The sequence below is a fragment of the Ursus maritimus genome, unplaced genomic scaffold (assembly GCF_017311325.1).
Source record: "Ursus maritimus isolate PB19 unplaced genomic scaffold, ASM1731132v1 scaffold_6, whole genome shotgun sequence".
Classification (NCBI taxonomy): Eukaryota; Metazoa; Chordata; class Mammalia; order Carnivora; family Ursidae; genus Ursus; species Ursus maritimus.
Window position 1 is genome coordinate 24,611,960 of NW_024426774.1, and position 19,971 is coordinate 24,631,930.

The 19,971-nt window shown below is 50.7% G+C and overlaps 1 protein-coding gene across 1 annotated transcript in view; it reads right to left on the minus strand.

Annotated features, from left to right (window-relative positions):
* The window catches only part of XDH (xanthine dehydrogenase), a 60,187-nt gene that overhangs the window by 26,190 nt on the left and 14,026 nt on the right, over positions 1 to 19,971 (minus strand). The window contains exons 5-17 of the mRNA XM_008700260.2: positions 19,188 to 19,314; positions 18,197 to 18,258; positions 14,656 to 14,724; positions 14,252 to 14,338; positions 13,051 to 13,192; positions 10,576 to 10,668; positions 9,673 to 9,824; positions 8,550 to 8,643; positions 7,114 to 7,223; positions 4,837 to 5,021; positions 3,275 to 3,449; positions 1,702 to 1,785; positions 79 to 248 (exon numbers count right to left, since the gene is read on the minus strand). Of these exons, the coding sequence (XP_008698482.1) occupies positions 79 to 248; positions 1,702 to 1,785; positions 3,275 to 3,449; positions 4,837 to 5,021; positions 7,114 to 7,223; positions 8,550 to 8,643; positions 9,673 to 9,824; positions 10,576 to 10,668; positions 13,051 to 13,192; positions 14,252 to 14,338; positions 14,656 to 14,724; positions 18,197 to 18,258; positions 19,188 to 19,314 (1,550 nt within the window). The remainder of the gene's footprint in view (positions 1 to 78; positions 249 to 1,701; positions 1,786 to 3,274; positions 3,450 to 4,836; positions 5,022 to 7,113; positions 7,224 to 8,549; positions 8,644 to 9,672; positions 9,825 to 10,575; positions 10,669 to 13,050; positions 13,193 to 14,251; positions 14,339 to 14,655; positions 14,725 to 18,196; positions 18,259 to 19,187; positions 19,315 to 19,971) is intronic.

A 19,971-nucleotide genomic window follows, 5' to 3' on the forward strand; every position in this document is an offset into this window, starting at 1 on the left:
AAGCACTGGAGCAGGAACACAATCTCCGAGCCATGTTCTTCCCCTTAGTATCCCCCCGAGTATATTTCCTACACTCACGTGATCTTGGCATGGGCCTTGGTGCTGGTGACCAGCCGGAGGGACAGCTCATTCTCATAGCGAGGGATGTCGTCACAGTACACAGCCTCCCCAGAAGCCTGCATGGCCGAGGCCAGGTGGGGCAGGGGCCGGCCCACCATGTCCTCCTCAGACTGACCCTCAGGCACCTCCTGGAACAACATGGTCACCAGTCAAGCTGAGCTGCGGAGGACACTGTTTCCCTACAGGCCCAGGGAAAGTGCAGAGAGCTTCAGGCCGAAGCAAACCTGAGGAGTGAGGATGAAGGAAACAAGAGGGGCAGAGGAAGAGACAGGCAGATAAGAACCACTGAGAAGTGACCTCATAGTAGCACTCTACACCAGAAGAAAAAATAAATAACTAAAGAGGAACCTCGAGGTCCATTCATTGGGGGTGGAGTCAAGAGATTCTGCTCTATGCATACAGTGGAATAGTGTGCAACTGTTACGACATACTTTTGAAGGATTTTAATGAGAAGGAAAGAATGCTCATGTGAAGTGTAGAAAAAGGGCATAAAACATTGTGTGTGTGTACGATCATTTGAATTCTGTAAAAAAAATATGCACGTTATAAATGTAGTATATACACGTCTATATATGCATAGGAAAAATGGAAAGAAGTAAACAAAAATATAATGATTTTCTCTTGGAGGTAGGATCTTGGGTGATTTTTGTTTTCTCCTTTGTATCTTTCTGTACTTTCCAAAATGTTCTAAAGTGTATTTATAATAAAATTCTGTTTTATGTGTTTTTCAAAGTAATAATAATGGCTAGTATTTTATTGAATGTTTACGATCTGCCAGGAGCTATCTAAGCTATTTACTTGTACTAACACATTTAATCCTCAGAGCTATCCTATGAGACAGAGGCCATCATTATGCACACTTGCAGGTGGGCATAATTAACTTGCCCAAAACATACAGAGAGGAAGTGACCTACCCAAGGTTACAGTTATGGCATGGCAGAATTTGGATTCAAATCCTGGCCATCAGGCCCCAGAGTTCACACTTTGGACCACCATATTCTAGTGCACGTGTCCACAAATTATGGCCTGTGGGTCAAATTTGGCCCACTGGCTGCTTTTATAAATAAAGCTTTATTGGTACACACACATTCATTTATGTATTGCCTCTGGCTGTTTTTATGCTACAATGACAAAGTTGAGGAGTTGCAACAGAGACCGTATGGCCCACGAAATCCAAAATGTTTACAGGAAAAGCTGATCCTTTACCTAGTGCTTCTCAGAAAGTTGCTGTTGATAGAAAGTTGTTGTTTTGTTTTATTCACATGGTCAGGAGAACTCCTGGCTTTGCACATCAGCCCCACGGAGGTATCAGAAAAGACAAATTGGAAAAAAATTTTTTCTTTTCTTTAAAGAGCAGATGAAGATGAGAGTAATCCCAAGAGAGAAATTTAAGTAAGGAAGGGGGAAAATAGCTTTGTTGACATTAATATGATGCCCATTTTCTTCACTGGATATTTACGCAAAGCAGTAAGGAGTTTGAGCGCCTATATCCAACTCGAGTCGGTCATTCACCACAGGTTAGCATCATCCAATATGCCCTGCAAGGGCCCGTGATATCAGCCATACGTCATGTATACTCACTTGGAAGAGCTGGACATTGGCTGGAGGGTCTTTCTGAAAGAGTAAGGTGGCACTGGCATCGGAGGGGTCCAGCTTCGCACAATTCTGTGGAGGCAAGATAACTGTGGTGATCATGACTATTCCTATCATTCCACCCTTGGTTGTCCCCAGGGGGTAAAGGTTACAACCGTTCCCCTCAGCTCCTCACTTCACATTCCTTCTAGTTCTGGCTGGGTCTATCTCAACATCAGCATGGGGGTGCAAGGGTTCGGTATTTAATAACAGCCTCAGGTCCTCTCCCACCCCCGCGGCCTGCACGGTGAATGGTTTGTACTTCCTCCAACACACCAAGTGGTCTCCCTCCCTCGTGCATTTATCCATGCTGCTCTTTCTCCCCCAGCCTTGCTGGAAAAGGCTTCTTCCTCCTTGTTTCTGTGGGAAATATTTAATGATATGGGAAATGTGCACAATATAATCTCAACAGAATCAAGGGGGGCATAAAACTTTATACGCAGCATGACCCCAAATCTGTTTAGAAAATGATCTGTTCCAGATCAAAAGCTGGGAAGATGGCAGGTCTATAGATAGATGGATGGAAGGAGAGAGAGAGAGAGGAAATTGGATGACAGACGGACAGATAAATGTAGGAAAAAGATCAGAGAAATAAGCAAAAATAGTAGCACTGGTTTTCTATAGGATCTGAGAGAAGAGCAATTTTAATTTTTTTAAAAGTTAATATAAAGTTTTTTAATTCAAAAAATATTTAATATTTTTCTTTTCAATTTTAATTTTTAACACATTTCTGTGTTCTTAAAGTTTTCCACAATAAGTTTATTGCTTTTATAATCAGAAGAAAATAAGTACTACGAATGTTTTTCAAAGAGGGATTTCAGTCAGCTGTCTCCACATCTGTGGAGCCTTCTCTCCTTTGCGCTCCCCAAACCATCTTCTCAGTTGTCAGTCTAGGCTGGCCTTTATTGACCAGGTCTCTCCCACACGAGGCTGCCCCTTAGTGCCTAGTGTAATGTTATGCATAAAAGGTACAAAATAAACACCTGGTGAACCCATGTGGGGAGATGGGCTCCCGCTCAGCTGCAACCCCTCCAGATCACACCCTCGCAGTGACCACAGGCCCCTGGCTGTAGCAGCCCCACCTCACATTCCCATTCCACAGTCTACCTTCTCATCTCACTCCACATTCCCGTTCTAACTACAAAACCACAGTTGTATCAGCTCTCCTCTGGAAGGATCATCTGGTTTACCCTCCCCCTTCCACAGATTTTCTAGTCGAGGGTTCAAGAGAGTTGTGACCTATTCAAGTTCTCAGGTGAGGTAATGACTCAGCCAGGACCAGAACCCATGTCACTGATGCCCAGTCCAGAGCTCTGCCTCTCAGCCACCCCGCTGGCTCCCATTTCCATGTGGCTCCCTGGGCCATGAGTTCTTGGTCCTTTCTCCTCTGCCCGTAGACACGAGAAGGGAGAAGTAAATTCACCACCTGGTCCACAGTACTCCCTCACTCCAACTGGCTTCTTAAATGGCCACACAAGAGTCCTGCAGAGAGTCTGTATTTTGCTCCCACCCCCACACTCACGTTTTCCACGTTCCCTTTGCCCAGTTTCTGAAGTACTGTCAGGTAGAACTTGAAGAAGAAGCTGAGGGTGAGGGTCCGCCGGAAATCCACCATGCCACCAGGGGCGTCAGGAGACAGGTGCAGCTCCTCTGCCAGGCCTGCACACACAGCCTGCAGCAGCCCCTCGTTCCAGGAACTGCCAGAGAGCACATGGTGGGAGAGCGCTCCTATCTGGCCTCGGAATCATTTCCGTGGGGTGGTATGTGCAGGGTGACAGTCATAGGAACTTTGGTTCCAAATTTGGCTCAGATACTTATAGTTTTGCAACTTTAGGCAAGTTACCTGCCTGAGCCTCGGTGTCCTCATCTTTAAAAAGAGACACAATAAGAAAAAGACCACAAAAATAATAATAAAATCTATTTTAGTCCTTATCATACACACTAGGCAATGTTCTATGTGCCTTATATAAAACATCACTTTTCATTTCAATTTAAAAGTGTACCAGGGACAATTTGTACACTCATTTTACCAGTGAGAAAACTGAGGCACGAGAAGGTTAAGTAATTTGACTTATACAACCCAGCCGGTAAGGGTCAGAGCCAGGAATTGGAACCAAGGAGCCAAACTCCGAAGGTAAGCTTTATTTATCCATATGGTCATCGCACGGGCCGCACGTACAGAGGGTAGTGCCAGTGAAGTGCGTGCGACAACTGCCGCCCTGTCCTAGCCGTAGTAATAGTAGTAGCCACGGCAGTTGTGCAAGAGTAGTAACGGCAGCAGTAGCAACAGCAATAGTAGTACAAGTAATACTAGCAGTGGCAGACACAGTCGTGGTAGTAGTGGAAGCGACAGTAAGAGTAGTAGCAAAAGCAGAAGTAATAGTCGAAGTAGTAGCACAAGGAGCAGTAGCAATAGTCGTAGCAGCAGCTCCAGTAACACAGCAGCAGCAGCGATGCTACTATTGGTTGTAGTAATAGTAACGGTTGCAACCATAGTAGTAGTAATAGCATTAACATAGCAGCCGCGGTCATGCTATTAGTAGTAATATCAGGGGTAGCAGCAGTCCTAGAGCAGTAGTAATAATAATATTAGCAGTACAAGAGACCGCAGTAATAGTACCAACAGTAACAGTGGTGGTTAGCCACGGTAGTAATACTAGTCAGAGCAGTGATGGTAGTAGGAAGCGCTGGAGTGAGAGCAGAAGGAATGGCAGTAAGAGAAGGAGCAGTAACAATAGGAGTAGCACTAGCTGTAGTAATTGGAGTAGAGCGGCAGCAGGACCAGCAATAGTAACCGTAGTTGTGGCTGTAGTAGTAGCAGTAAGAGCAGTAGTAACAGCAGCAGCGGTAGTAGCGATGGTACTACTAGCCCAGCAACAGCGATGCCCTTAGTAACCCCGCTAGTAGGAGCGGCAGTAATCAGAGCTGTGGTGGTAGCCATGGTAACGGCAGTAGGCGTGGCAGTAGTAGCAGCAATAGCAGGACTACTAGCAGTTGCAATAGCAGGACTACTAGCAGTTGCAATAGCAGGACTACTAGCAGTCATAGCGGCAGCGGTGGTTTTATTTTGCTGGTGGCTCTTACTTTGCCGTCTGCTTCTGTGTGGTCTTGAGGGCAGAGATAGTTCTGTCGGCCATTCCGCCGTAGCAAAGGGCCAGCTCCTTCACCTGTGCGGTTCCTGGCTGGAACAGGACTCTCATGCCGCACGTCACCTTGGCTATGTCATCTTCTCTCCGAGAGGCCTGCTTGAATGCTGAGAAATACTCACCCTACAAAAGAACAGAAGGGTTCTTGCTTCCCACCTTGTTTGGCGAGGACCGCAGAGGGCGAAGCTGGAGCACGGGGACACAAGGCGGGCTGAGGGGACGACACCATCGCAAACCCGCAAGGGGCTGGTGGAAGGAAGCAAAGATCCAGGCAGAACCGACTATCACATTCTCAGGAGAAGTTCCAGGTACATTCCCGGAAGCCGGGAAGGGTTGGGATTTCTCCCCAGTAGTCAGGAAAATTGTAGGTCAAGGATGAAGGAGAACAGGGTGCTCTCAACCAACAGCTGGGAAGAGGAAAGACGTTTTCACAGAGGGTCCTCAGAGACCCCCAGTCCCTCCTCTTCCCATCCTGATGCCCAGCATCTGAACCCACCCAGGCTCTCAGGGGTGGCCGGAACCTCTGCTGGCCTGACCAGCTCTCAGGCAGGTACTGTGAGATGCCAGCAGGTGTTTGAAGCACACCTTCCGCTGGCCGCCCATGCCCACGCTCTCTCAAACCTGTGCCTCCACTGGTCTATTGGTTACGGTTAGAAACTTTGCTTCCCGAAAGAATGAGTCACATGAGGAAACAATAGCCACCTTTGTGCTTTGAACATCCGTTTCCCCCTGGGTTCAAGCCAGGCGCTCTCTTTCAGGATAGGAGGGGAGTGTGAGTTACTTTCCAGGTAAGAACCATCTGATACCAAGCCCTTTCTCGGCCAAGTTCTCTCGAGGTCTGAACTCACCACGAATACTGATTAACATCAAAGGTAGAAGTTTAAGGGAAGGCTTATTGCAGAAAGCACAATGAGGCCCAATGTGGAGGTCCAAAATGACCATAGGCTTCTGTTCCAAGAAGCCATAGGGACTCCTCCTAACCATAAAGCTAGTCCGGATTCCTGATGTCAAACATGGCCCTGGGACAGTGAGCCCAGCGTGTGAGCTTTGTTCTGCAACAGAGGTTCCAGCTGCTTACTTCCAGGACCATGCCAGTCCATGGGGACATTTCCGCTGGGGTGCCACGAAATGTCAGTGGCCAATTGGCAGTTCTTCGTTCTTGAGAAATCCTTCCTAATTCTGGGTATGAAAATCTCCTTTCTTTTATGAAATGTTTTTTTGTCAATGTCCCTACCTGGCAAAATGCAAACAGGACAGTGCTATGCCTGTCTCCTCCTTCTTCCCCAACTCATAATTAAACAAAAGAAAAATGTACTGATCCATAAAATAAAAAAATTCTGGGAATCACTTCTCCAAATGGTCTATAAGGACAAGCTGGGAAATCATGAAGAAACTACCTCAGGGACGAAATGGCTCTAATTTCACTAGCATTCTCATTAAGGAAGCCAAAATTAGCCGGGGCAAACATGCTTTGTAACACTCGCTCGAGCCCTAGCTGGGGTGAGACCCAGAACACTCGCCGTTACGGCTGGGTTCCCGGCCCCGCACAGATCACTTTGCTACGAGGCCTGTTACGGAATGTGTGGCTCCTGAGGGAGGAGAAAACCACACCAGGTAAAGACAACACAGCCCCCAAGGAACAAGAGCGAGGCAGCCAGAGATGCCCAGACCTGCCAGAACAGGGCAAAGAAACTGCCCGTGAAGCAGAAAACCAATCGGGCCAAGGCCAGTCAATAAACACCTCGTCAGCATGTGAGGGCCTGACTCACAGGCAGCTTCTTGGTTCAGCATGCAACCCGTCTCCTCTGACCGCCACAGCTGGATGTGTTTTTGAAACCGTGTTGCTAGCTATCAGCTGCAGATCCCCGCTGGCTCCCAGACATCTGCCACCTTACGAGTTCTTGATTTCAATTTTCACAGTAACCTGCGCAGTGGGTAATGCTGTGCCCATTTTACAGAAGAGGAAATTAAGGCTCAGAAAGAGGACCCGATTTGCTCCAGATCACCTGTCTAGCTGTCAGTTTCACGGTCCATGCCATGCCCTCTGCCCCAAACCCTGAAACTCCTCATTGTCCAGAGAGAAACTGGGTCAGTCAAAGGCAACATTCAGAGACAATGTTAAAGTTGAGAGACGCTAAGGTCAGTCCCCAAGGTCGACTCTCGTGTGGAGTCTAGCCCGGGTAAGAGTGATCCGGGATACCCCTGAACACCTCACCTCCCTGCTGTAGGGGATCTCGATGGAAAGCAGGACCTCCTCCGGAGCTAGCAGGGTCTTTCTGTAGCCAGGGAAGAAGGTGTGGTCCATCTGAACTGTTCTCCTGGTGCCTGTACAGGGGTCAGATGAGAACGGCCAGCGTGAGAAAGCAGAGAAAAATCCACCAGGGAATTCCCCCTCCTGGTCTCTGGTGCCCACGGTCAGAGGGCGTTGCTGGCACAGCTGGGGCCAAGGTCTTCCGTCTGAAATCCTAACTCAAGGATGTGCTGGTGCGTGTTTAATGGGTGATTGTGTGGGGGCAGGGGAAGCCCTGCCTTGTAGGACTTGCTAGTGTCTACAGTATCAATACTCCCGCTACTAATTTCAAGCTACCAGGATGACACCAGCAAACATGATGTTGGAAGGAGGGTAGCCAAGGGTACACACAGCAGGGCTGCTAGCCTCTGAAAAGCCTGCTTACAAGGCTGGCCAGGGGCTGTCCTCTGCGAACTTGGATTTCAGCAGAGTTCCCACCATTCCCTGGTGAGAATGACTCACTCTGAACTGTTCACACAAACAGCATGGCTTATGCTGAACAGCTGCCTTCCTTCTGGGTGTCTGGGCTTTGGGTGCATGCTGGGCAGAGCTCCGTGACCATCCCCGAGAGGAGCCCGAGGGACTCCGTCTCCAAAGAGCTTCCCTGGCAGACACTACTTTCCATGCATTATCATGATGTGACTTGTGGCTGAGGGAATGAAGTGTGTCCCTGTGACTCCACCGGGAGAAGGCTCTGGGAGTCTGTGCCTGGTTTCCTCCAGACCGTGCCCCATGTCGCTCTTCACTTTGCTGACTTTGCTTTATACCCTCCCACTTACAAGTCATAGCTGTGGGTCCTCCCTGACTTCCTGTGAGTCATCGAACCTGGTCTCGGGGACCTCACACAAGGAGGATGCCCAGCAGCACACTGTTCTATAGCATTTCCACTCCACAGATAGAACAGATGGGAAGAACCGGAAGAGCATGGGCAGTAGTAAAATAGACTCAAATAATTAGGAAGTGATGAATTTTAAATATTCACTACCTTTCTTTTCAATGTAATTTATTCTATTGTAAGTTTATATAACTCAACTCTTAATAGTGGCCATGTTTAACAAACACTCTAAGACGTCCTAAAACTCCCTAAAACTCCAGCGGCGAGACTGGGCACCCCCAGCTCTAGCACTCCACTAGGTAAGGATCTGCATGATAGACTCTGCTGTGACTTCTTCATAAAGAAATGGTCCGGCTTTCCTGGCCCCCAACCGGGGTCCATCTCCCCTGCAGTTTCCAGGGATCCAAACCTTAGAACAGCTGGGTCATTGAACTTTGGGCTCTGTCTCTCCAGAAAGTGACCTATCTTGTGGGACTTCTCCCCCACATGGCCCTCTGTCCCGACTTTGGCATGACGTAGCTCTCACCTGTGGACACGATGGTCAGCTTGGCCCCGCTGGCCATGAACACAGGGTTGAGGTCAGAGATGGGGCTGGCGGTGATGATGTTCCCTCCGAGGGACTAGAATGAGCAGAGAGTGTGTGAGAGCCCAGCCCCCCCCCCAGGAAAACCTTGCTCTCACAGCTGGCTCCCAACCACGGGCACATGGGTGAGACCTGCTGAAGGCACGAGACCAGCATCACTCAGGCACACAGAACAACGTGCAAAACTTGGGATCTGAACACTTGGGATTGGGTCTCCACTCTGAAATTTACTAGTCAGTAATCTGGGTCAGCTCCTTTAAATTTGCTCGATTTCACCCAAACTTTTTCTGAAAGAGCCGAGGTGGTTTATTACACAATGAAAGCAAATGTTTCCTGGAGGTAAGTCCAGCCGAGCTGGGGAACTCAACGGAGATTTCTGAGTTACTGCCTCCTTATCCACAATCAGAGATGGCAAGTGCTTGGGGTAGGGTAAGGGAATGGGAGTGGGCTGTTAGCTTTTGGGTTTTGTTCTAACTGAAAACAACAACAACAAAACAGAATGGAAGGGGTGGCTTTCTGCCCAGCACCATTAGGTGTCATGAGCCTCCAATGGCCCTGGGTGTGTGAACACCGTTAGCAAATGGGGAATTGGGACTAGTATGAAGTTTGGTTGTGAACAGTCAATGGCTGGACCTCTCCTTCCTCTTGGGGTGGGGGTGGGGGCGGTCTACCTCTGGTTCTCCCCAAACTCTGAAAGGCAGTCCCCCTCCCAATGTGGCTTCTCCCTAACTTATCTCTCATCCACTTGCTGACAGCCTCGCCGAGTCCGGGAACAGGGTGGGCACGCCAACCTCAGGGGTAAAGACTAAGTCACAAGCACGTGCTTCCCAGAGCGACCCACAGGCCACCTTCACCAGAAGCACCTTCGGGGCTCCATCCCAGCCCTGCTGAGTCAGAATCTCTGAGAGTAGGGCCCAGGAATACACGTTTTTAACAAGCACCCCAGGAAGTTCTAAGCACTAAAGTTTGAGGCCTGCTGGGTCTTCAGACTAATCCCCTCCGCCCCCGGCCTTGTGACAAAAAGCCTCTTGCCCTGAGCCTTGAGAGCCCCTGAACAGGGACTCACCGCCACGGACTTGACCTGTATCCCAGCAAACCAGCGCAACTGCTCCAGGACACCTTTGAACACCTCTGTTTTGTAGGCAGGAAGCTTGTCAACTGCTTCATGCAGTATCTTTTCCACAGAGCTCAAGGGGCAAGAGGCTCCAAAGGAGATACCTGGAAACACAGCTCAGAATAACAGCGAATCCCTTCACAGCTCAGAAAACACATTCATACATAGCTCTTAGGACACTTTACTGGTCCCTGAGTGAGGAGGCTGAACCAGATCTCACATCCGTATATGGATGAGGAAATTAAGGCCCAGAGAAGTTAAGTGACTTGCCCAATGCCACACAGCTAGTGTAAGAGCCAGGATTCAACCACAGGTCTCTTGATCCAGCAGCCGGAATGCACTGCTCTCTAAACCAGTGGTTCTTAGATTTTTTATTTATTTATGTGACAGAGAGACAGCCAGCGAGAGAGGGAACACAGCAGGCGAGTGAGAGAGAAGAAGCAGGCTCCCAGCGGAGGAGCCCGATATGGGACTCGATTCCGGAATGCCGGGATCACGCCCTGAGCCGAAGGCAGACGCTTTAACGACTGCGCTACCCAGGCGCCCCTAAACCAGTGGTTCTTAACTCAATAAAATCAGATCTCTGAGGGTGAAGTCCTGGCTTTTCTTTTTTTTAAAGCCCCCAAGACCTCCCTGCACTGACCCCCTGCCCCATGAGTGATTCTAATGTGTAGGCAGGATTGAGAATGACCTTTGCCCCCTGCCACCCTACCATGGATGCTCAGTGGATGAAGGACATGAAAGGGGCCCCTTTTCCCCATGCAGGGAGGCTTTCCTGGCACCCACCGTCCCACGTGAGCCATCCCCGGCACCCCAGCCCCTCCCTCCAGGGGCTCCAGGCACACCTCCCCTTACCCTCCGGTCCGTGCTCCACCGCGTTCAGCTCAGGGATCCAGGCCGGGCAGACGATCATAGGAAACAGTTTATTCTTGAACTTCATCTCAATGCCTCGAGAGAAACAAGAAACCTGAAGTTAGAGGCTCTCACGAGAGCAGGCCTCGGCACTTTTCCCGCCACTCACACAGGATCCATGATATCCTCACTACTGCATCACACTCTGGGGGGGTCTCAGGACTAGCAGGCACAGGGGACAAGATATGGGGCTCCGTGTGGTTTCCACACTATCAGCCTGAACACCGTGTCTTTCTCTCCTTCCCAAGAAAAAACCCATCAGAATTCATGAGATGAACTTTTTTTTGGCCTTTTGACTTTTTTTATTACTCAAAAAAGCTTCATTTTTTTCACTTAGCTTTCTGATTCTGTGCTTGTGCCTTCAACACCTTCCCAACAATTTCTGCTCTTGAATAAGGAAAGCACACTTGATCCTGTCACAAACACACTCAGCACACGTGGAACCACCATAGGCCCGGCTGATGTGATTTTTCATTTCAAATAAGATGAACCTGAATTAATGTGTGCGTGTGCGTGTGTGTGTATGTGTGTGTGTGTGTGCGTGTGCATGTGTGTGCGTGCATGCGTGTACGCGTGTGTGCATGTGTGGCAGGGGGCAGAGGGGACAATATGCGAAGGCACAGCATACCAAAATATGTCAGGAACCCATCGAAACACCTCACATATTTTAACTCATTACATCCTCCCAGTAGCCTTGTGAGATGCTGTGATTTTCTATTTCTGGATGAAAAAGCTGGGGCATGGGAAGGTTCTTGCTCAAATTACACAGCTAAGAACAGGCATGCTTCAGTCCGTGAGCAATGCTTAAGAGTTGGGGTATAATAGTAATAAGAACGTGAAAGTCTAGCATTCGGACAAAAAGGAAAACTGTCTGAGAGAGAAAACATCCAATCTGCCTCTCTGGTTCCCAGCATCGGCCTTAACTCTTCCCCGTGCAGGGCTCTGCGGGGCCACACGTCTGTACCGGTTTCTGTTCTCGGCTGGTCAAGGTAGAGGGCTCTGCGAACAGACTCACCTCTGGTCATCAGACCCCATTAGCTCGGCATCTCTCCAGCCCCTCCCACAGAGCTACAGATGGGAAGGTTCAAAAAGAAGAGTCTGTGTCCTCCCCACCCTCCCATGTGCTGTTTAGAGACTCCGATGGGCGGTCCAGGCTTTGAGGAGTCTGGCCTGTTTGAATATGGGCTCCCAGGACAAAGAATGCAGGTGGAAGGCATAGATGGCCCATCTTGACAAGGTTCTCTCTATGCCCAGCTCCTCCCAGCCCCCTGCCTGGCTATCAACGCTTAGACTGTTGGGTGTGCATAGAAGGGAGAAGGGGTGAGGCAGATGGAGTGGTCTTCAGAAATTATTTCTACCTTGAAGCATATAGAATGTTTGTGGATTCATTCCCTTCTCTTAGAATCTAATTGGGTCCAGGATGTTATGTGACCCATGGCAAGGAATATGTCACGGGTCAAAGGAGCTCGAAGATTCTTCCAGCCAGTCATTCTCTACTTGAACTCATGCTACCCTGGACCCCAGGGCCATGCCACACAGGGCTATCAGGGTCACATCACTGGAGGCACATTTCATAGGCCCCCCTGCCATCCCAGTAGTGTCACGTTTCTGCAGCTGGGGTCTCTGTCCCGCACCTGTGCTCACAAGGGCGGGGCCTACTCTGTCCTCCGCCAGCTTGGAATCAAGCCAGGCCCTGCTCTCTGTGTCTACAGATCCAACAAGAAACCAGGGCCCAGGGGGCTCCTTCCAGAACAAGAGCCAAGAGCCTCCCACAGGACTGCCTGTGGCTGCTTGAAAGCGTGTCAAGTCCCCCACACCCGAGGTCCTTTAAGGCAGACTTGGCTATGCCACCATCCTTTCCTTGGACCCTCACTGGGCTCAGGACCCAGCAAAGTGGAAATGGGCCAAGCCAGCTCCAGAAATGGGTGGACTTCTGTCCCTTTGAGCACTGGGGAGGAGAGCAACACAACCTGAGTCTCCCTGGCCCATTTGCATATCGCAAGCCTCATGTCCCAGGTGGTGGCCCCAAGAGGGCAGGTGGCCTCATCACCCCCAGAAAAGGGGAAGGGCAAGAGAATGACATTGGTGGAACCCCTAACATCTGTCAGGCACCGGCCTAGACATGTGACCCCCATCACTCCTTCCTCTCTTAGACTGGGAGATCTGGGGAAGGAGCGGTGACAGGTGATCTTGGTACCCCAGCACCCCCACAGTACCTGGCACAGAGCCAGGTGTGCTTAGGGAGAGTCAGCAAGGGTCTCCTCGGGACTGAGAACACCCCCTTGAGGAGGTACTGTCCCCCCCCCATATGTGAAATGGAAGATGAGGGCAGGGGAGGAGAAGCAAGTTTTTTGAGGACACACGGCCAGCAAGGGACACATGGTCCCGGGCAGGCTGCAGGGCAGCCCCCGCTCTCACCGATCTCGGTGTTCCCCACCACCAGCTTGGCCTCGGGGTACTGGGCTTTGAGGTCCAGCAGCTCCGTCAGGGTGGAGGCCTGGATCCAGGTAACGCGCTCGCCTTCAAAACGCAGCTGCTTCTGAGGAACGTCTTTCAGCCTCTGGAAAAGGTAGTTTCTTACCACACTGCCTCCTTCCCACCCCAATTCCCTGATACACTGAAGTCTGCAATGGGATCAACTCCTCTCCCGATTTGTTGAACGCTGAGTTCAGGATGAAGAGACAGTTCCGGGGAGAATGGAGGGGAATGTTCTCGTGTTGAGGCAGGAAATATGCTCAGCTCTTACACACATTCTCTCGCTTAGTCTTTAGGGGACCAGGAGGTGATGGGACCTTCACCTGCCACAAGGCCACCTGAACTGTCCTGACCAAAAGCCTGGGTTCCGAGCAGTGCCCGCCCCCCGTCACCATCTCCTGGAGGTGCAGTAGACAAGGTGTGGGAGGGGGCAGAGGTGGCAAAGGAGGGGTGTCAGGAGAGAATGCAACAGAGGCCAGTTCTAGTGTGTGAGGGGTGATATGGGGCTGGGAAAGAAAACCCCCAGATCAAACTGACAGTTTTTTCAAGGTTGCACCATCCAGAGAAAGATATGCCGGTAGCCTGCTGCCAAGCCCTTCTTTCTGGCCCGTTGGACTCACTCGGCTGTCTTCATGTGCTCAAGACCCCCCGGAATCTGCCCTTGAGGCCTCGGAGAGAATCTTGATTCTTTCCTTGCCACAAATGTTGGAGCGAAGAAGCAGAATCGTCCCAGTGGGTGTGAGAGTGTCCTTAAAACAGAGCAGCAAGCCATGGATGGTGCCCTTCGAGCACAGCTTTGTTTCTGTGTTTGTTTGGTAAATAAATGGACTGTTTACAGAGAGGAAAATGGGTTGCTTGGGGGCTTCTACATTCGATTTAGCCAGGAGGTAGGCAGATGCTTCTGGAACACCTGTTACTCTACATGGAGGAGAGTGCCAGAGAGATCCACTCTCAGTGCTCAGAGTGACATGTGTGAGAGAAGTGTGGGTCCCTTTTGGAGTATGTGACAGAGAGACTTGACCCCTGGGTGTCAGAGGAAGGAAGGAAAACCTAAAGGACAAGGACACAAAGGTCCCAGTTGGTATGAAATAAAGCGGGTCTCCAAAGGCTCGTGGCACAGAGACTGAGTTGGGCCATCACCTACCAGCAACTCCGGGGGGAAGATGGGCTCCTGGGTGGGATCCAGGGGCATGAACTCCTCCGGGTTGAATAAAGATGGTGACAGAGTGACCTGTTGGAAAAGAGAACAGTTGGGTGAGACTGTATCTCCTCCTTTAAAGTGCCCTGTAGGACCTACCCGGCCCCTTGTCCAAGTGAGCTTATTTGCAGCCCCCATCCGGCTTGGTGGAGGGCCAGGAAGCTCCTGGAAGGCAGGATAAGGAGGTCTTGCCAGAGGACCCAGGGCTAACTTGCACAGTCACCACCCTCAAGGTCTGGGCATAACCATTTCCTCTTCCAGTCACACCGTCCAGAGTGTGAAGAGACTCCATTGGTTCCTTCGATCTGAGACAGGCCCCCAGGCTTCCATGGAGAGGAGGACCCACTTACTTTGGAGTCTTTCTTCTGGTTCATGCAACAGTTGGGGTTGTTTCCACTTCCTCCGCAGCACCCACCATCCTAGAGAGATGACAAATATTCACACAAAAATATTTGCAAAGAGTTTTCACCAAAGCTAAAGACCCACGTCACTAATACCCAATGAAACCTAGCTCTGCTCCTGTCCCAGCATCAGCAGGAATGGCAGATGGCTGCTGCCCAAACCTCCCACGTCTGCATGGCCGGAAGACCTCTGCTTTAACCACTTTCCCTTTCTTGGCTGATGAAAACAAAGCAACTCATGAATGAACAAATAGGATCTCTCCCGAAAGCAGCAGGAAAATGTAATTTTAAGAAAATTTCTCTAGAGGGGCACCTGGGTGGCATCCGACTCGATTTCGGCTCCGGTCATGATCTCAGGGCTGTGAGATGGAACCCGTGTTGGGCTCTGTGCTAGGTGTGGAGCCTGTTTAGGATTCTCTCTCTCTCTCTCTCTCTCTCTCTGCCCCTCCCAGCCCCGTTCATTCTCTCTCTCTCTCTCTCTCTCTTTATCTCTCTCTCTCAGAAAAGGAAACTTCTCTATAAAAGCTAATTCCTACTTTATCAAAACTTTTCTTTATGCCCATTTTCCCCCCTCAGGGCTTCCTCCTTAGGAAACTTCTGTGAGAGGAATCCCCGCAGGTGCTCTCGGCACTCGAGAGCCTCTACTTGTGCATCAGACAAGTTCTAGGGAGCCTGGCTGGGCTCCTTCCAGGCTCCGGTCTTTGTGGGGCTCCTTCCAGGCAGGTCCAAGACCACGGCTGGCTTCAGAGAGGAGTCCAGCCAGTGTGCCAGGTGACCTCACCACTATGTCTTAGGTCCTTCTTGTCGGAAAGCTAAACACTCTAGTCCTTCCTCACTGTGACCTCGTGCTAAAGGAAGGGTACGGGTCCGATGACCCACCACCTCTGGGAAAGAACTAGCTCAGGACCTCTCAGGGTGTCAATGGCAGAGCATGGGTAGAGTTCAGGTCACTGCCTCCCAGAACTGAGGCGCTGAGGGTGGGGAAGGGCTGTGTTCACCTGGGGGATCTGTGCCAAGAAGGCAGGAGGCTTAGCCCAGGATCTGGGAGACACTCCAGAATCCTCGAGTTGTGCTGACAGGCAAAGGTGGGAGAAACTCCCGGGCACAGCTCCAAGCTCATGTCCAAGGTGGCCAGCTCCCGCAGAAGCAGGTCTGGGGCAGCCCTTCTGCCCGTGAGTCACGGGAGACACATTTCCCAAGGGATGAGTCACACCCTGACTAGTGTGCCCAGGAAAGCTCTCAAAGCGCCATGGAGGCTGAAAGGGGGGTCTTTGCGAATCTGAAAGCGCTGTCAGACTGTCATCAGGAGGGGACCTCCCGTGCCTCGGCCCCCTGCCCATGCCGCCCTGCGTGCAGACCCCAGACCCCTCCTGCGCTCACAGCCTTGCCGCTGGGTCCCAGAGCGCTCTATTTTGGACCTTCCCACCATTGCCCTGCCCTTCTCCTTTGTGTTTAGACAGAAGAAGAGAGAAACAGAGTCCCTCTAGGGTCGCTTCTCATCTTTCTTCTTGGAGATGGGTGAGGCAGGGGACTCCCCAGACCCCACCTGAAGTGAGGGAACGCATACACTCAGCCTCACTCACTCAGTCCTTGTGTGGAAGGACGTGTTTCACAGAAGTACATTTTCCAGATAAAGTGTCAGCACATTCTTCCTTAGATCTTTTTTCTTGATAATTCATGGCCACGTCCATGACCAAATTACCATGAGGTACAGTAAAGTGTCTCTGCCCTCAGTGTCCAATGAGGTTGGATAAGGCTGGTTTTGTTCCCTGGAGAGATTGCTCTTTTTCTCAGCAGGCTGGGACCACAAGGCTTGTGTTAATTTTTACAGTTCCTCCATGCCCTTCTTTGCTGCTAGACTGACATCCTCATTTCTTGCCATGAACAGTGTGCCTCCTTCTAGCAAACCCTCCTCACTTGGCTAATGTGTGCTACGGCCTCGAGAAGGAGCTAAGCAGGTGCGTTAGAACTGTGTGGAAAGTCAGAGTGCAGAGGCTCTGAACAAGGCCTTGCAGGTCTCCAACGAGTAACGTGCATGGGCTTCTGAGAGCACCCTGTGTACCAGTCAGTCCGGAAGCTCTGTTCCGCTCCTCACTGCCTGGCAGCTGGGTCCAGGGAGGCACTGGACCATTTGGGATTTGGGAACCATTTCAGTGATAATAAAATCCAACCCTGGGAAGGAACATACCATGGACTACACTCAAAAGCCCTTCTCTTTTCAGAAAGTAGGAGGGCTGGTAAAATTGTACCTCTTTGAGAAGCCTCTACAGAAATAAATACATGGACAAGATTAACAATCCTCCCTTCTCAGGGAAGCCTGAGCAATTCACGAAGATCAAATAGTGAGTAATGGAAGAAACGTACCAGCATCATAATTTATAGTTGCCATGTATTCGATACTTAAGATGTGCCAGACACTGTTCTAAGGGCTTTACAAGAAGTACTTTCCACAAACACTGTAAGAATTGTTACAGCTATTATTATAATTTTGTGATATTATTGTAATTAGGTACATTTTGTTATAATTATAGATGTATTATTATAACATTATAATATTGTAAGTATTATAATCCCAGTTTAGAAACCAGGAACTACGCCCAAGGTCGTGCATCAGTTCAGTGAAAGGATGGGATTTGAACCCAGGTCTGTAGACTCCAAGTCTGTGCTTTCAGTCATTTTCCCTTAAATCCACACCTCCTCATTCTGTGCTGCCTTCCCTCCCTGGAGACCCCATCCCCACGTCCATCTGGACCCCCGTGGTCATCTGGACGCAACAGTCCTTTTCATAATGTAGCAACCTTAAGTGCCCGTGAAAGGCACAGGCGTCTGTGACTCTCCCCTCAACCCAGAATCAAACTGACAAGAGACGGTTTGACTGGAGTCAGGGTCAACTTGCCCCAGTTGGAGAATCAGGTGAAATCTGGGGGGATAAGCCGAGAAGGGAGAGGCCAGCCCTCTGACCTCTCTGCCAGTTGGTGTGTGTGGCGGTGTGTGTGTAATCCGTGCCTGCATGGCCGGCTTCCCCTCGGAGGTACAGAACACTGCAGGGAGGCACAACCTGTCTGGAGATCTAATTCGCAGTTTCATAAGGCCCACAGAGTGCCGGCTGCAGACAGCAGCTCGGAGAGGCACGGAGAGGCTCAGGTGCTCGGGGCTGGGTTGTCATTTCACACCAGGCCCCACACCTGGGCCACGGGAGCGCTTCAGCCCCGAATGCCTGGAGGAACTTGGCTCTTGGACTGCATGCCTCTTCCAGGAGCCAGCCTTCCCTGGAAGGACAGTCCTCGTGCTATTGCCGCGAACGCTCCAAGTAAGAATGGCAGAGGCCCGTGCCCGCGCCAGGCATCTGCAGCGGGATAACCCGCCAGCTGGCCATCCAGCCTGTCTTTCTCCTCTTTCTTCCAGAACCCCTCGGCATCCCTCCCAAGTGTGGTTCCTGAGACGGCTGCTTTAGGAACAGGGCCGCAGCCGTCCTGGGGCCCCCACTTACCCTGGCGAAGGTCCGGAAGCCCTGGAGGATGGGTCTGTAGCCCGTGCAGCGGCACAGGTTTCCTGTGGGCAGAGGAAGAAAGCTGCATTGTAAGCGCAGGCCCCAGGGCAGGGGTGGGGGGAAGGGAGGGTTGTGACTTTGCTCCTGGCTCAGTGAGATGCTTGGTTTACTTATTCTGTTTTCTCTGCCTGGAACACCCCGTCCTCTTCCTTGTATTCCTGACTTCAAAACATCTATCACTTCTTCCAGGAAGCCTTCCTAGACTGCCCAGACTGAATCAGGTGCCTCTTCTGATGCCTGATCATAGCCTTATCAGTGAGCTCATCAAACTACACTATAAACTCTCTTCCCAATCAGAGTGTAAACTCCTTGAGGGTAGAGACTGTCTTTCATCCCCTGGGGCATCCCTGTGTCCCTTATACCTTGTAGAGTGCCTAACATGATAGGACTCAATACGACTAATTGAATAAATGATGAAATGGTGAATGGATGGGGATTCTGTTTAATCCAGAGGAACAGACATCTCGTCCAGGCTCCCGGGCCCATTCACAGAAGGCAGAGTGGGAAGCCCATTCCTGCCCAAGGCTCAGAATCACGGCCACCCTCCTCATTATGCGGCCTTTGCAGAGTCCTGCTCTCGTACAAGCTGAGGAGAAAGGAAGCCATGAGACTAGCCTCTGTGGACTTTCCCAAATGATCTCCTCCTGCACCAGACCCCCAGTGCCACCTCATCCCAGCGCAGGAGGACACCTCAGGAAGATGAACACTAAGGCAGGAGGCCCCGGAGATCTGCAACCCCCGCGAGGGTTCTTCAAACCAAAAGAGGGCTCAACTCCAGCAGCCCCGAGCCACCATGTTGGGGTAGCCTGAGCCTTTCCTCCAGAAGGCAGTGCCTCGACCTCCCAGGCCCTTCCTGGCTTCCAGGCCCTGCCCTAACTTCCACAAACCTCCTTTGCTATTCCCCCTCCTAGGCGGTGCCTCGAGGCCCTACCTTGGAAGGCATTCTCGATCTCCTCAACGGTGGGGTCAGGCTGGTTCCGAAGCAGTGTGTACATGCTCATGACGATGCCGGGGGTGCAGAACCCGCACTGCGAGCCGTGGCTTTTGGAGATTCTCTCCTAAGAGGGAGAGACGACGTAGACCCACATGTTGGCAGAACCTCGCTCGGGCTCTCTAGATGAGCCCGCCGAAGCCCATCCATGTCGACAGGCCGGGCTGGGGAGCCGTTCCTGCGCAAAGTCAGTCCTAGTGCCAACGGCAGCCTTGACCAGGTCCCCAAGCTTCTCTGCAGCCACAGGTTCCTCACCTGTATGATGACGATCACCCTAGTACTTATCTCTGGGGCTGTGGTGAGGATTTAATGGGATAATTCACGTTAAACTCTCAACATTATTATACCCGGCACATAGCAGGTGGTCAACCAATGTTGGTTATTCATAGGAAAGTCTCTTCTAAGAACAGTGACCAGTAGAACCAGAAGGGCTTCTCACCCTCCATTCTCTGCACTGAAGACAGGAGGAAGCGGGCCCAGAGATTGAAGAGGTTTAGCCAAGAACACACATAGTGAATGGAAGAGCGGTCTCATGTTCTTTTTGTTGTTGTTGTTGATTTCTTTTAATAATAATAATAATAATGTTTTATTATATTATGTTAGTCACCATACAGTACATCCCCGGTTTCCGATGTAAAGTTCCATGATTCATTACTTGCGTATAACACTCAGGGCACCATGCAATACGTGCCCTCCTTAATACCCATCACCGGTTTATCCTATT